The sequence below is a fragment of the Enhydra lutris genome, unplaced genomic scaffold, assembly GCF_002288905.1.
Source record: "Enhydra lutris kenyoni isolate GAN:26980312 unplaced genomic scaffold, ASM228890v2 scaffoldscaffold3, whole genome shotgun sequence".
NCBI lineage: Eukaryota > Metazoa > Chordata > Mammalia > Carnivora > Mustelidae > Enhydra > Enhydra lutris.
Genome location: NW_019154087.1, coordinates 10,047,059 through 10,061,415, shown reverse-complemented (window position 1 = coordinate 10,061,415; position 14,357 = coordinate 10,047,059). Strand labels below are relative to the sequence as shown.

Below are 14,357 nucleotides of genomic sequence, written 5' to 3'. Positions count from 1 at the left end.
CCCATAGAAAAAAAAAATAAAACCTCATAGAACGAATGGATTTTCCTTCTATAAAAAGACTGATGTCAAGAAATGGACACCTGGCTACGAAATTCCAAAGAGTGAGAAAGCCGGTGATGGCGCAGAATAAACGGCCAAATGTTTTGTGCACTATCAGTCTAACTTTCTAACCCAAGCAATCCACCTGTTCTAGGTTAGGTGCATTTAAACTTTGTTTTATGGATTCTGGTGTGTTTATGTATGTGTATCTTATTGAAAGCCACTTTTGAGATGGACATAGTTATAACTCTTATTACTAATAACAATGCCTTATGTAATTGTTTTAACCACTCATAGTTTTTAATATAAATATAAGGACAATAAAATGATTTTTCTGTCATTCATTTACTTATTATTATTATTATTCATTATTATTTATTATTATTTATTCATTTTTATCATTTACTTATCCAACAAATACTGAGTGCTTATTCTGTTTCACATACTGTCATAAATGTGGAGTAAACAAATGACACAACCCTGATCACAACTATCCCTTCTTTGTTAAAACCTAACATCCTCTCTACAACCCAATTTCCTCCGTTAATTTGATTTTTGGGGGAGGGATGAGTAATGGAGGAAGAAAGAAGAAAAAAAAAGCTAGAAGGGGTTCTTTGTAGCAAAGCCATCCCATTCAGACTGAACTAGCTCAGAAATTATGCATGGGGGCAGAGAAGCATCCTTTTCCCATATATGCCTCTCCAAAAACTTGCGAAAGATCTCAATACATTTGCCTCAAGTTAAAAAACATTAGCTCACCAATTAAAAAGCATTTTTTCCAGATATAATTTTACCTAGGACATTTAAAGTGGTAGTAATAAGTAAGTTATCTCAAGGACACATTTTTCAGCAATATTCATTTATATAAATTATAAAAAAACATAAAAATGTAAATAACAGAAACCTGTAAAACTCTGAGCACTCTGTCCTGGCAGGCCAATACCGGTGTAATACGAGGTAATCTTTCCACTGGAAGGCAGATGACATCATTAATTTTGTCCCCAGAAAGGTAATAATGTTGGTCTTTGCAATCACAATAATGGTTATAGATGTAACTTGCACTGAGAAAGAGGTCTGAGCCAGATATATGCCTGAGAACATTAAAATTAAAAATATCCATATTTAAAAAAATAAGCATAGGAAACTCCTGAATTCTTCTGTTATGAAAATAAAAGTTTATCTATACTGTTTCTATCATTTTATTACAGACTTAAAGAATAGTTTCCCCCCATTTCCCTCACTTAATTTGTAGCCTTTTGATAGAACACTGATTTTACTTTTTTTTAAAATTTTATTTATTTATTTGACATAGGGAGAGAGATCACAAGTAGGCAGATCACAGGCAGAGAGAGGAGGAAGCAGGCTCCCCGTGGAGCAGAGAGCCTGATGTGGGACTCGATCCCAGGACCCTGAGATCATGACCTGAGCTGAAGGCAGGGGCTTAACCCACTGAGCCACCCAGGCGCCCCCAACACTGATTTTAAAAAGCTGAAAATCACAATCTTAAGGCCTCAGCCATTTCAAAATTAAGCTTAGAAAAACTGAAAATAAGACAATGATAACTGTCTATATCTGAAGACAATGTCAAAAATAACTTTTTCTGAATGTGCACTGTGTGCCAACCACTGTCCTAACAGATTTATATGTATTAGCTTAATCCTCATAAATCTGTAAACTAGGGACCATTATTATCCCTTTTTACAGAGAACAATAAAATGTTAAGTAACTTGCCTAATGGCACACAACTAGTAGCAGAGTGGATTACAGCTCAAGTAGCTTTTAGCTCTAGAATTAGCTTTCTTACTACTATACTAAATTGTCTAGAAAAGGCTATTGGAAGCAAACCTACTTTAAATGATAAACAGTGGGGGAAAAATGATTTCATTAGAATTTTGTCTTGAAAAAAGAAATGAAAAAGAGTTCAAATTATATTTAACAAAATTTAGGCAATAATCCTAACAATGTTCCAATTCTTATATTAAATCCAGTTTTCACTGGGGGAGCTGAAATTTTACAAAAATCATACACTAGTGCATTACCTTTCACTTCTAGATTGCTATAACCATGGAATCATAAAGAAGGTAATTTTATTTGAAAGTTTCAACTATTTCTCCACCACTCTAAAGTCTAGTTAAAAAGTTTTGGTACAAAATTATTCCCTATGCTATAATGATCTTCACTGATTTTCTCTTTGATTATCACTTATGTGGCCTCACTTTGTGGCTGTGCACATGATTTTAGTAGTCCTCTTAATATCATTTTTATCAACCTAATGAAATTCTTTTTCAAGATTTTAAGTTTCATCTTGAAATCCATCTGCACTACGCTTGCAATTATATTGCAATTAAACATTTTCCAAAGTATTACTTGTAATCACTACTGTTGACAAGAGTGGGGACAGATAGAAGCATTCAGCAGGGAAGGATGCCTGAGTGGTAACCAACTTTGTAAGTGCTCAGTTTCTTATTGAATATTTTCAAGTTATAACCTTCTTTCCTGTGCACTCTTATAAATCTGGGGATTCAGACAATAAATTTTTAAAATATTGAATAAAGATCTTCTCCATCCCACCTCTTTCATTCCAAAAAAAAAAAAAAAAAAAGGTTTAAGAAACTAGCAAAAGAGACTATTGGCTGGGAAACTCCTGATTTTCCTCAAACCTCTCTACATACCTTTCTGAATGTGGAGTTATGCAAATTATTAATTTATTACTTTGATTTTAGTATCTCACATTTGTCATTGTCCATTTCAAAACTATTACATTCTTGTTAACCACTGAACTCACTCCCGCACCATGGTTTAATTTTTATCTAATCTCATCAGAGCGAAGTTTTCCAGCCTAGACATCAGGACATGTGATGTGCAGTATATAGAATTCTGCAGGACAGCTGTGTACCTCATAGAACTCTGGACTGAATAAGTAGTTTTCAGACCAAGGTCTGCAACTTGGCTGTTGTTGTCAAATGAATTTTTTTCTTTCTACCCACTCCTAATAATTCTGATTCTGCAGGTATGAGTAGGACAAGAAGTCTACTCTTTTAAGCTTCCAAGGGATTCTTCTAAGTAGCGGTCTGAGGACAATGGATTAGATAAACTTTAAAAACCTCTCTAGTTCCTCATGATTCAAAAAACGTATATTTTACTTGTAAAATCTCACAAATCAGAAAGCCATTAAGGGAGTTATTATTTTTTTTTAATTCAGGGTCTTACTTGATTTACCTGAAATTATAGCCTATTGGTAGTTAGCAACTTTGACAGCCAGGCCTTCAGCAAATGATGCTACCTCACAACCAAAACGACCACAGACAGGAAAGGAACAGAAACCTAACTGTCTCTAGGTTTCTTTTACTTTTTTCTTTTATACCTTGATCATGAATCAACTGGAACCATTTAGTCAAAAAAATGAATGTGTAAATACTATAAGAGTCTTAAAAAGAAAACATTTTGACAGCCAACTGATTTTTTACTGATTCTATGTTAATGAGTTTCTGACTAATAAGGTACCTTTAGTCAATTTTATTTCCCAGGAAACCTAGTAAGATATGATACTTAATCTGATGTTTGTCACCTATCCAAAATATTATAAATGGATTTGTAAAAATTAAAAAAAGGATAAACATACATAGCTTTAATGCTTTCAGTGAGGTTAGTTTCAAAAGAGAGGAACTGTTTTCCTCTCTTTGTGAAGCCTCTGATCTCAGATCCTGCAGCAATAAAAATCTTCTCCTGGGGTGTGTTAAGAACCCCTCCTAGCTCCAATCTTGCAATCTTCTGCCCGGGTAAAGTCTTGAACACTGCCTGCAAAAATCATTGGGGAAAAAATTAAGTACACAAATTTACTGTAAGCATTTTCCTTTACTGAAAAAAAAAATGCTGTGATTTCAAACAACAAAATATTATAGTTTCACTATAGAAACATCTTAAGATATGAATGTATTTACTTCAGTGAGTCTTCAAGGTTTTTTACTAAATATCTTCTAAATTTGGAATATTTATTGCCACACCTATTTCAGCCACATCATTAAAATCTAAACTTCTGCATCTCAAAGTACAGTTCATTAAGCAGGGGCATCAGTATGATTAACCTTATTAAAAATGCAGAATTTCAGGCCCAACCCCAACTCTACTGAATGAGAACCTGCATTTTTTTTTTTAAAGATTTTATTTATTTATTTGACAGACAGAGATCACAAGTAGGCAGAGAGGCAGGCAGAGAGAGAGGAGGAAGCAGGCTCCCTGCTGAGCAGAGAGCCCGATGTGGGGCTCAATCCCAGGACCCTGGGATCATGACCTGAGCCAAAGGCAGAGGCTTTAACCCACTGAGCCACCCAGGTGCCCCAAGAACCTGCATTTTAATAAGATTCCCTCACTGGCTCCAATGGACATGTTTTTGCATTTTAATTATCTTTTTAAAACTAAAGTCTCCTGTTTCCTTTATAATTTTTATGAATTTTAGTACTATAAATAAAAGGCTGTAGAATTTACCAAAAACCCAAATGTGTAACTTAATATCTAATTGAATACATTTTTTTAAAGATTTTATTTATTTATTTGACATACAGAGATCACAAGTAGACGGAGAGGCAGGCAGAGAGAAGGAGGGGGAAGCAGGCTCCCTGCTGAGCAGAGAGCCTGTTGCAGGGCTTGATCCCAGGACCCTGGGACCATGACCTGAGCCGAAGGCAGAAGCTTTAACCCACTGAGCCACCCAGGCACCCCTGAATACAACATTTATATCATTAATTTTTCCTTGGTTATTTTCCATTTAATTATTGGCACCAGCTTCTTTCCCTTCCCTCCAGTAACTTTATACAGAGACTAAAGTATCTGGGAGAATATATGAATACTGGAAACACTGGGCTTCTGACAGTTTTTAACTATTCATCTTTTTATAAATTCTTTATAATGTATAGTGAATATAAGTCTTCACAGCTCAGACCCATTGCTTATAAACTATGATCTGTGAATATGATGATGTACTAATCACATCCTTGACTAGCTTCCATTAAGTAGCAAAGGTGATTAGATAATCACTTCCATGTTACATAAGACTCCACCATAGCTGGCTGGACAGATTTTCCTGCTGGCCTGAAGAAGTAGGTCACCATGTTAGAAAGTGGACCTGTGAGAGGACCACAGGGCTAAGAACTATGGGGACCTCAAGATGATGAGAACAGGCCCTGGTGTACAGACAACAATAAAGTGGGACCTCAGTCCTACAAGAGCAAGAATCTGAATCCTGTCATGTGAGCTTGGAATAGGACCCCAACCCCAGAAAGGAATAGAGCCTGGCACTGCAGCCATGTGAGACACTGAGCTTAGACTCCTGACCCTCAGAAACTGTGCGATAATAAATGTGTGTTGTTTTAAACCCTGAAGTGTGAAGTAATCTGTTGTATAGCTAGTTAGCAAATGATTCTTCTGTTGCCTCTAGCCTCATACTTCATGTAACTGCTTCCCTCACAACGCATTTTTCACTGCTTTTACGACAAGTTTAACCTAAGAATATTCAATAAGTAATGTGTTTCTCTTTTAGAAAATCTGTTTTTCTCAAAAATAAAAAAAAAGCTATACATACCACTGCTTCTCCTTTTTTCATGCCAAAGCACATAACTACACCATCATGATCTCCAATAACCACCTACAATAGATTGAAGAGAATCTTAAATTACTATTATTATGCCCTATTAACTTATATGGGGGAAACAAGATTCTCAATATATAAATTACGACTTTAAATGTAGAGATCAGAAAATCTAGGAAAGTACCCCCACACAAAATAATACTCCAAGAAATTACAAGAAAATAGCAGGAAAGGAGGTATGGAGAGTCATTATGCAAGTAATTGGCCATTTATTTTGTTCCTACAATGTAAACAGAACAAGAGAATAGAGACAGAAATGGCAGGGAGGTCATTTTTTCTCAACTGGAGCATAAGAACGTGTTAAGATTAACTTTAAAATTTATTTATTTATTTATTTATTTGACAGAGAGAGATCACAAGTAGGCAGAGAGGCAGGCAGAGAGAGAGGAAGGGAGGGAAGCAGGCTCCCCGCTGAGCAGAGAGCCCGACGCGGGACTCGATCCCAGGACCCCGAGATCATGACCCGAGCCGAAGGCAGCGGCCTAATCCACTGAGCCACCCAGGCGCCCCAAGATTAACTTTAAAAACAGATTATCTTAAAATTAAAGTTGCAATTAAAGATTATCAATTAAAGTTGTGACTGACTTCTTTGATATTTTTAAAACCTTTGTAATAGAAAAATTTTAACATATACAAAAGTAGACATCACTCAGCTTCAACAATTACGAACATGTAACCAATGGATTATGTTGACATAAATGCAGAGGGAGATTTCAACACTTCCTTCTCAGGAATTGATAATCAAGCAGACAAAAGGTAAGGATATAGATTAGAAAATAATTACCTTGCTCTAATACATATGCACATATGTATACATGCATGTACATATATGTAGGACATGTGCACACATGCATAAATAAGTAATCATTCATCCTAAGAATTAAATTATAAATGTTCTTTTCAAGCGCACAGAAACATTAGAAAATTGACCATATATTAACACATAAATAAGTCTCAAATATCAATAACTTGATGTTGCAGAGCACATTCTTAGGTCCCTGTTTCTTTTTCTTTTTCTTTTTTTTAAGATTTTATTTATTCATTCATGAGAGACAAAGAAAGACAGAGGCAGAGAGAGAAGTAGGCTCCCCGCAGAGCAGGGAGTCCAATGTGGGACTTGATCCTAGGACCCCAGGATCACAACCTGAGCTGAAGGCAGACACTTAATCAACTGAGCCATCCCGGCACCCAACACCCCTGATTCTTAACTTTGTAGTAGGGGGATCCAAACCCTTTTGTGCATTCGTTGAAAGCTATGGACTACCTCCCCAGAACAATGAACATTCACAAATAATTATGCACACATTTTTAGGAGATTTATAGATCTTTGGTATTGGCAGATTTCTATTCAGATAAAAAAATACATAAGAACAGTTAAGGTCAATTTGAGGTTTTGTTTTTTTTTTAATTTTATTTATTTATTTGACAGAAAAAGAGACAGTGAGAAAGGGAACACAAGCAGGGGGTAGTAGGAGAGGAAGAAGAGGGAGCCCAATGACAGCCTCAATCTCAGGACCATGGGATCATGACCTGAGCAGAAGGCAGATGCTTAATGAGTGAGCCACCCAAGCACCCAAGGTTTTGAGTTTTTTAACACTACACTACTCTAATAACTTGTAAAAACAATAATCTACTACAGGGATTCCCAAAGTATGATTCTTAGACTCCTAGGGTCAACAAGAACTTTTTAGGGAATCTGCCAAGTGAAAACTATTTTTGTCAGTAAGTCTTTCTTTTTTTATACTTTTTCACTAGACTGATATTTACAATGATGGTACAAAAGGAATGGTGGATAAAATTGCTAGCATCTGGCAAGAATCAAAACAATGACAACAAACCACACCAGTGGTTACTGTGATCATCACTTCAAAGTACAGGAAAAAAATCCAACTTAATATAAGAATGTTCTTGATGAAGCAATAAAAATTATTAATCTTGTTAAATTAGGTCCTTGAGTCATGAGTCATGTCTTTTAGGCGTGAGAAAGTAGAAAATATGCATAAAATTGGGGCGCCTGGGTAGTGCAGTCAATTGAGCATCCGACTCTTGATTTAGGCTCAGGTCATGATCTCAGGGTCCTGAGATCTAGCCCCGAGTTGGGCTTGTGCTCAGTGTGAAGTCTGCTTCAGATTCTTTCTGCAGCCCACTCCCTAAAATGGATGGTTGTGGCGCCTAATGGCTCAGCTGGTTGAGCATCTGCCTTTAGCTCAGCTCATGACCTCGGAATCCCAGTATCAAGCCCTGCATTGGGCTCCCTGCTCAGCGGAGTGCTCCTCACCCTGCTCGAATCTGCTTCTCCCTTTGTTCCTTACCTGGCTTGTGATTTCTCTCAAATAAATAAAATTTTTAGGAAAAGAAAAATGGATGGATCTTTAAAAAAAAATAATAAAATATACATAGAATAGTTTTGTGGCAAACCAAAAAGCACTTATAGAATTGTTTCGGTAATAAGCTGAACTACCCAGTTTTTTCACGAAACAATTTTTTTTTTAAGATTTATTTTATTTTAGAGACACAGAGAGAGAACCGATGGGGCAAGGGGGAGAGAGAAACAAAGCAGACTCCGTCCTGAGCACTGAGTTGGACATGGGCTCAATCTTATAATCCTGACATCAGATCTGAGCTGAAACGAAGAGTCAGAGCTTAACTGACTATAACACGTAGGGCCCACAAAACACAAAACACAATTTTAAGAATGAAAGAACAACTGGCAACTATTAACAACGATTAATAACAAGTTGTTATTAATACTTGGGTATTTGTAGAGATTTTTTTTTTATAAACTGCAGGAAGTAAGCTTATCATTTTAAAGGAAAATAATTTAGAGTGTTTGTTCCCAATGATAAAATTTGAGCTTTCAAGTAAAAATAAGTACCAATAAGACATGTATCTGCCACTGGGAACTGGACAGCTATTCCATATTTGACAACTTTTCTGATGAAATCTGTAGTGATATCAACAAATGTGATTTGTTTGATACTCCATGATAACATTTGGTACAATCAACATTTGAACATTCAACCTTTGGGAAATCTGTATAACTCAATGAACTACTAATCTCAAATGACCATTAAAGATGCTATAAAACCATGCATGGGGCGCCTGAGTGGCTCAGTGGGTTAAAGCCTCTGCGTTCGGCTCAGGTCATGATCCCAGGGTCCTGGGATCGATTCCCGCATCAGGCTCTCTGCTCAGCAGGGAGCCTGCTTCCCCACCCCCCTCTGCCTACTTGTGATCTTGGCCTGTCAAATAAATAAATAAAATCTTTAAAAACAAAAACAAAAACAAAAACCCATGCATGAGTAAAAGATCCATTCAAAGTATAAATAGTTTTTAATGTACCTAAGTATGAAAAACTAATCAATATGGCTTCATATTCCACATTGCAACTAATATTTAAGAAACTACTATTTGTTGGGGTGCCTGGGCGGCTCAGTGGGTTAAAGCCTCTGCCTTCAGCTCGGGTCATGATCCCGGGGTCCTGGGATCAAGCCCCACATTGGGCTCGCTGCTCAGCGGGGAGACTGCTTCCCTCTCTCTCAGCCTGCCTCTCTGCCTACTTGTGATCTCTGTCTGTCAAATAAATAAATAAAAATCTTAAAAAAAAAAACAAAAACTACTATTTGTTAAGTATATGTGTCACATCATGTATAACGAGCCATAATTATCTGGAAAAGCTATTTAAATAACTCTTATTTTCAACTGTGTATCTATATGAGCTGGATTTTCTTTGTATACTTCAACTGAAACAATATATTACAACAGACTATAAAGAACAGACATGAGAAGCCAGGTGCCTTTCTCTGTGCCAGACTAAAGAATCTGCAAAAGTGTAATAATACAATGCCACTATTCTCACCAAATTCTTTTTGTTTTTTAAAATACAGGTATTTTTCATTAAAATTTCATTTATGTAAATGTAATGGATTTATTATTTAAAAAAAATAATATTTTAGATATTTCTTAGTTTTAATCTTAATATAATAATATTTATAGATATAATCCAAATAAACAAAAGTTCTTTGGGATGCTACATAATTTCAAAATGCAAAAGAGTGCTGGGAGCAAAAAGAATTTGAGAAGTTCTGATCTAGTAGACCAAATACAATAAATGACTATCAGAAATCTGTTGATTTATCTTAAAAAAATGTTGTTACATCAGGATAGTGTATTTGTTTTGCAGCTGTAAGTCTACTACTAACATTATAATTGCCTTATAGAAATCATAGGATCAATATTTCTATAAAAATAATAAATATTAGATAAATAGAAAGTTCAACATCAAAATACCTACTCTTTTTTTTTTTTAAAGATTTTATTTTTATTAATGAGAAAGATAAAGCGAGGGTGGAGGGGGAAGCACAAGGGGAGGGACAAGAAGATTCCACAACAAACATGGAGCCTCATGCCAGGCTGAGATCATGACCTGAACCATAACTGAGTTGGCCACTTAACTGATTGAGCCACTAAGTTACCTCAATATTTAATTTATTCTTAAAAAGATGATAAAGTTTAAAAATAACCTTCTCTATATCCTATTGCACTTTATGTTTGTTTTTCATACATACAATCTGGTACACACTAGTACACAACAAGTAAATTATTAACAGAAAAATGAAATATGTTTTCAACAAGTTTACTTATCTATTACAGACTGTACATAAAAATTAAAACATGCAAGAAAATTACTGTCTGTAAACGTCCCTTGGTATTCCAACCTCTGTTCAAGTTAAAAGAAATTTATTTACATTTTAACATTAAAGGGTAATTTACCAATAAAGAAATAATAAACCCCTCCTCTGTCAGAGATAAAGAGATAGGGAGAAACCAGTATCTCTACAGTACCTTTTGTGTAGTTCTATGTCTTGAGGCAGGAAGTAGCTTCATAGTCTTCTGAGAGGTCACTCCCACCTAAGGAAACACACCAGTCACCTAGTGAATGTTTTCTATTATACTAACTTGAAATGATTACATCAGAGAATGAAAGGACCAGGTGATTCAGATCATAGTGAGACTTATTTTTTATTGCAATTAGTGATATGAAATAATTATGATCAGTGATGAACTTATTTTTTGATGAAATATGCCACAAAAGTCAACATAGAGCACACCCAAAGATACTAAAATGTGTACTATAAAGTTGTCAAGCCAAAAATAATACATTAGTGGCAAAATACTTTTTTTTAAAATAAGATTTTATTTGGGGCGCCTGGGTGGCTCAGTGGGTTAAAGCCTCTGTCTTCAGCTCAGGTCATGATCCCAGGGTCCTGGGATCGAGCCCCACATTGGGCTCTCTTCTCAGCAGGGAGCCTCCTTCCTCCTCTCTCTCTGCCTGCCTCTCTGCCTGCTTGTGATCTCTGCCTGTCAAATAAAAAAATAAAATCTTAAAAAAAAATTTATTTATTTGTCAGAAAGAGAGAGAGATTGTGCACACAAGCAGAGTGAGCATCAGGCAGAGGGAGAAGCAGGCTCCCCAAGGAGCAAGGAGCCAGATGCAGGACTGGATCCCACAATCCTGGGATCATGACCTGAGCCAAAGAGAGATACCTAACTGACTGAGCCACCCAGGCGTCTCTAGTTGCAAAATACTTTACAGACAAATATTTCTAGAAGACTTCATAAAAAACTTCATACATACAGTAGTTAAAAAGTTTTTGTAAAGTGATTTAAAATCTTTGGAAACAGATTACAATTATTTAAAATGCAACATAGAGGACTTTTGTTAAAATGCAAAACATGCTGATGGCAATGACATCCAATCTGATGATGAAGATTATTTTACAAAAGGTATGGAAGACAAAAACAGCATGGCCTGTTCAGCAGGGAACTATCACTAGTGGTGCATAGTTAGGATAGGAAGCGGGGCGGTTGGGACCAATGGGGAAGTTGGAAAAAAACAACAGATCATGAAAAGATCTACAGATAATGTGGAACTACAATTTTATTCCGTATTCCAAGGAGTAGTATTAAAGTGTAAAGTAATCTGTTTAGATTTGCTTTTGTGAAACACCACTCTAACAAGTTATGTGAATGATGGCTTGTAGAGAGGTGAAGCTGGAGGCTAGGAGCCCAAGAAGATGAAAATGTGTGGTGCATAAACAATGAATTTCGGAACACACACGAATTAAATTAAAATTTTTTTAAAAAGATGAGAACATGAACTGGGGATGATGGAGATGGCAAAAACGGGACAGAGTCATGAGATGCTCAGGAGATAAAACCAATAGCAAAATGTGGTGACCAGCTCAAAATGGAAGATATTAAAGTGGAAAGTACCTAGCATAACTTCCAGGTAAACGGACTGGCAAACTTTTGTACCATTAACCAAATAAAATTACTGAAAAAGGCGATGGAAAAGAGAGACAGAATAGCTACAGCTTAAATAATGAGGCAAGATGGTGTAACAGAGAACACCAGCTGTGGGGTCAGAGACTTTGTAGAACTTCATTTTTTTTTTTTTTTTAAAGCAGATTTCTTTATCTGAGTCCCTGGATCCCCATCAGTAACATTACCTACTTCGAGAATTTTTAGGGAGATTAAATATGTTAAGCGCCTAGAATAAATTGCACGCACAGTAATTAGCTGTCGTCGCTTTTATGATGCTCTGGCTGGTGAGGTCCAGGTCACAGTAAGAAGTGTCTGGCGCGCGGGAGAAGCGGCTGGGTAGAGATGGAGATTCGGGAGTTTCAGGCCAACAGGTAGCTGCAGCCTGGGAGGAGAAGGGCCCCGGGGAGTCATCCGGGATCACGTCAGTTCTTTCTAGGCATCTTTAGAACCAGGCAGGAGCCAGCAACGCGGGAGCGTGTGCGCTTCTTTCCAAGTCCCAGCGGACCCTCAAGTACGAGCAGGGTTGCCCGTGACCGGGACTACGCGAGTGCAACACCCAGCCCCGCAGCACCTTCGCCGCCGCCCCCGCTCCGGGCGACCCCGGCAGACGTCAGTGGAAGGACAAAATCCTCTCCGGGAGCGGGGCTCACCCCGCGCGGCTCCCGCTTTATCCCCTCAGGTTTACCTGTAAATAATCCGCTCGGTTTAAATTTAGATCCATGACGGTGACACCAACGCGCTATCAGGCCGGCACAGGAGTGACAGAGGCTGCCAGATCCCAGGCCTCTGAGGGGGTGCCGCTCGCGTCCCCTTGAAAGACCAACCCCAGGAGCCTCAGTAGGGGATGCAAAAGCGAGGCGCCAGGGCAGCGGCGTCCGTATGACGTCAATGCGTTCGCGCGAGGAGGACACGCCCCCGGCTAAAATGAAGCCCCGCCCCTTTTCCGAAGGACCGCCCACAGACTTAACCTGCCTCCAATCAGAGGCAGAGAGGAAAGGAGGAAGCGATCCAGGAGGCGGGAGAAAGGTGGTTCCCCGGGGACTGGAAACACCGCATTGGCTCCCCCCCACCTTCGTCCAGCGCTAAGTCCTTCTCGGTGTCGACCCGCGGTGTGAAACCTGTGTAGATTCTGAACTACTTTACGTTGTTATAGGCGTTAGTTTACCACGGTAGTTATGAAACTTTTGGCCTTACGACCCCTTTGCAAAACTCTTACAAACCATTTCGGAGGACGCCAAAGACCTTCTGTTGATATGGGTTATCTATTGATATTTACTATGTTAGAAATTAGAACTGAAATTTTAAAATGTAGTTTAAAAACGTATTAAATATTTTAATGAAAATAACTTATTTTCGAATAAAAAAAGAGGCAAAAAGACTGGTATTATTTGCAAATCTGTTTACTATCCACCAGTAAGTCTGGTGAGTCCCAGATCTACTACTGCGTTCAGTCTGCTGGTATAGGTGGGGTTTTTTAAGTATATGAAGAATCCGGTCCAAAATCAACAAGTGGTAGTTTCTGAAAAGCTAACTGCAATGTGGAATGTGTCTTCATTACACAACATCCAAGAAATCCTATAGGTTAATATCACCATGGATTTCATCAGAGAAGGTATCAACCTCCGACATGAATACAAATTCTGCAATATTCTAATGTGTGTTTAAAAGGCCAAATTTTAAGCATTGGCAACAAATATCGTTTTCCTTGAAATGATAGGTTCCAATTTTGAATTCACAAGAAAGTGTATACCAAATATCCAAGTCTGAATAATAACTTTTCCAGTTGTGCTCTTAAAAAATAAGTATTCCAGCTAGCAACTCAATCACATGAATGCTTTTCCTTGAGATAGTACCCTTCTGTATTTAGTAGAAATGCTTTACGTATACTTCGCATTTCATCACACAGAATATTTAAAAAGAAACATATTCAAGAGTTGAAACTTAACAACTTTTACTGCTTCTCAAAAGGCATTTTTATACAGTTTTGTTTCCTGCCAATATGTGGCATGAGGAATGCAGTGACTATTACAATTTAAAGCTACTGCTTTGATTCATGTTTACCTACCAGCAGTGTTAACCATCATTGTTTTTGTACCATCAATGCAAATGTCAACACAGTGGAAAAGGCAGATAACATCTTAGTGTAAAGAAAATAGTTTCAAAATCACAGACCCTCTGAAAAGGCCTCAGTGACCTGCAGACTACCACTGGCCTATAGTGACCCAAGGTCTGACTGAGAACTCACCTTCCCTGATTCTTTCATCAGTCCTTCCTTAATGCACAGAGTGCTCTGCCTACAGAAATAATATATATATGGATGAGTAAGATACATCTCCTCTCCTAATTT

General features: G+C 37.5%; 1 protein-coding gene across 1 annotated transcript in view; it reads right to left on the bottom strand.

Moving 5' to 3' along the window:
- The window catches only part of LOC111154812 (Bardet-Biedl syndrome 7), a 48,925-nt gene extending 36,035 nt beyond the window's left edge, over positions 1-12,890 (bottom strand). Inside the window, exons 1-5 of the mRNA XM_022514738.1 lie at positions 12,696-12,890; positions 10,529-10,594; positions 5,618-5,680; positions 3,662-3,837; positions 944-1,130 (exon numbers count right to left, since the gene is read on the bottom strand). Coding sequence (XP_022370446.1) covers positions 944-1,130; positions 3,662-3,837; positions 5,618-5,680; positions 10,529-10,594; positions 12,696-12,731 — 528 coding nt within the window. The 5' untranslated portion in view covers positions 12,732-12,890. The remainder of the gene's footprint in view (positions 1-943; positions 1,131-3,661; positions 3,838-5,617; positions 5,681-10,528; positions 10,595-12,695) is intronic.
- Positions 12,891-14,357: the final 1,467 nt, after the last annotated feature.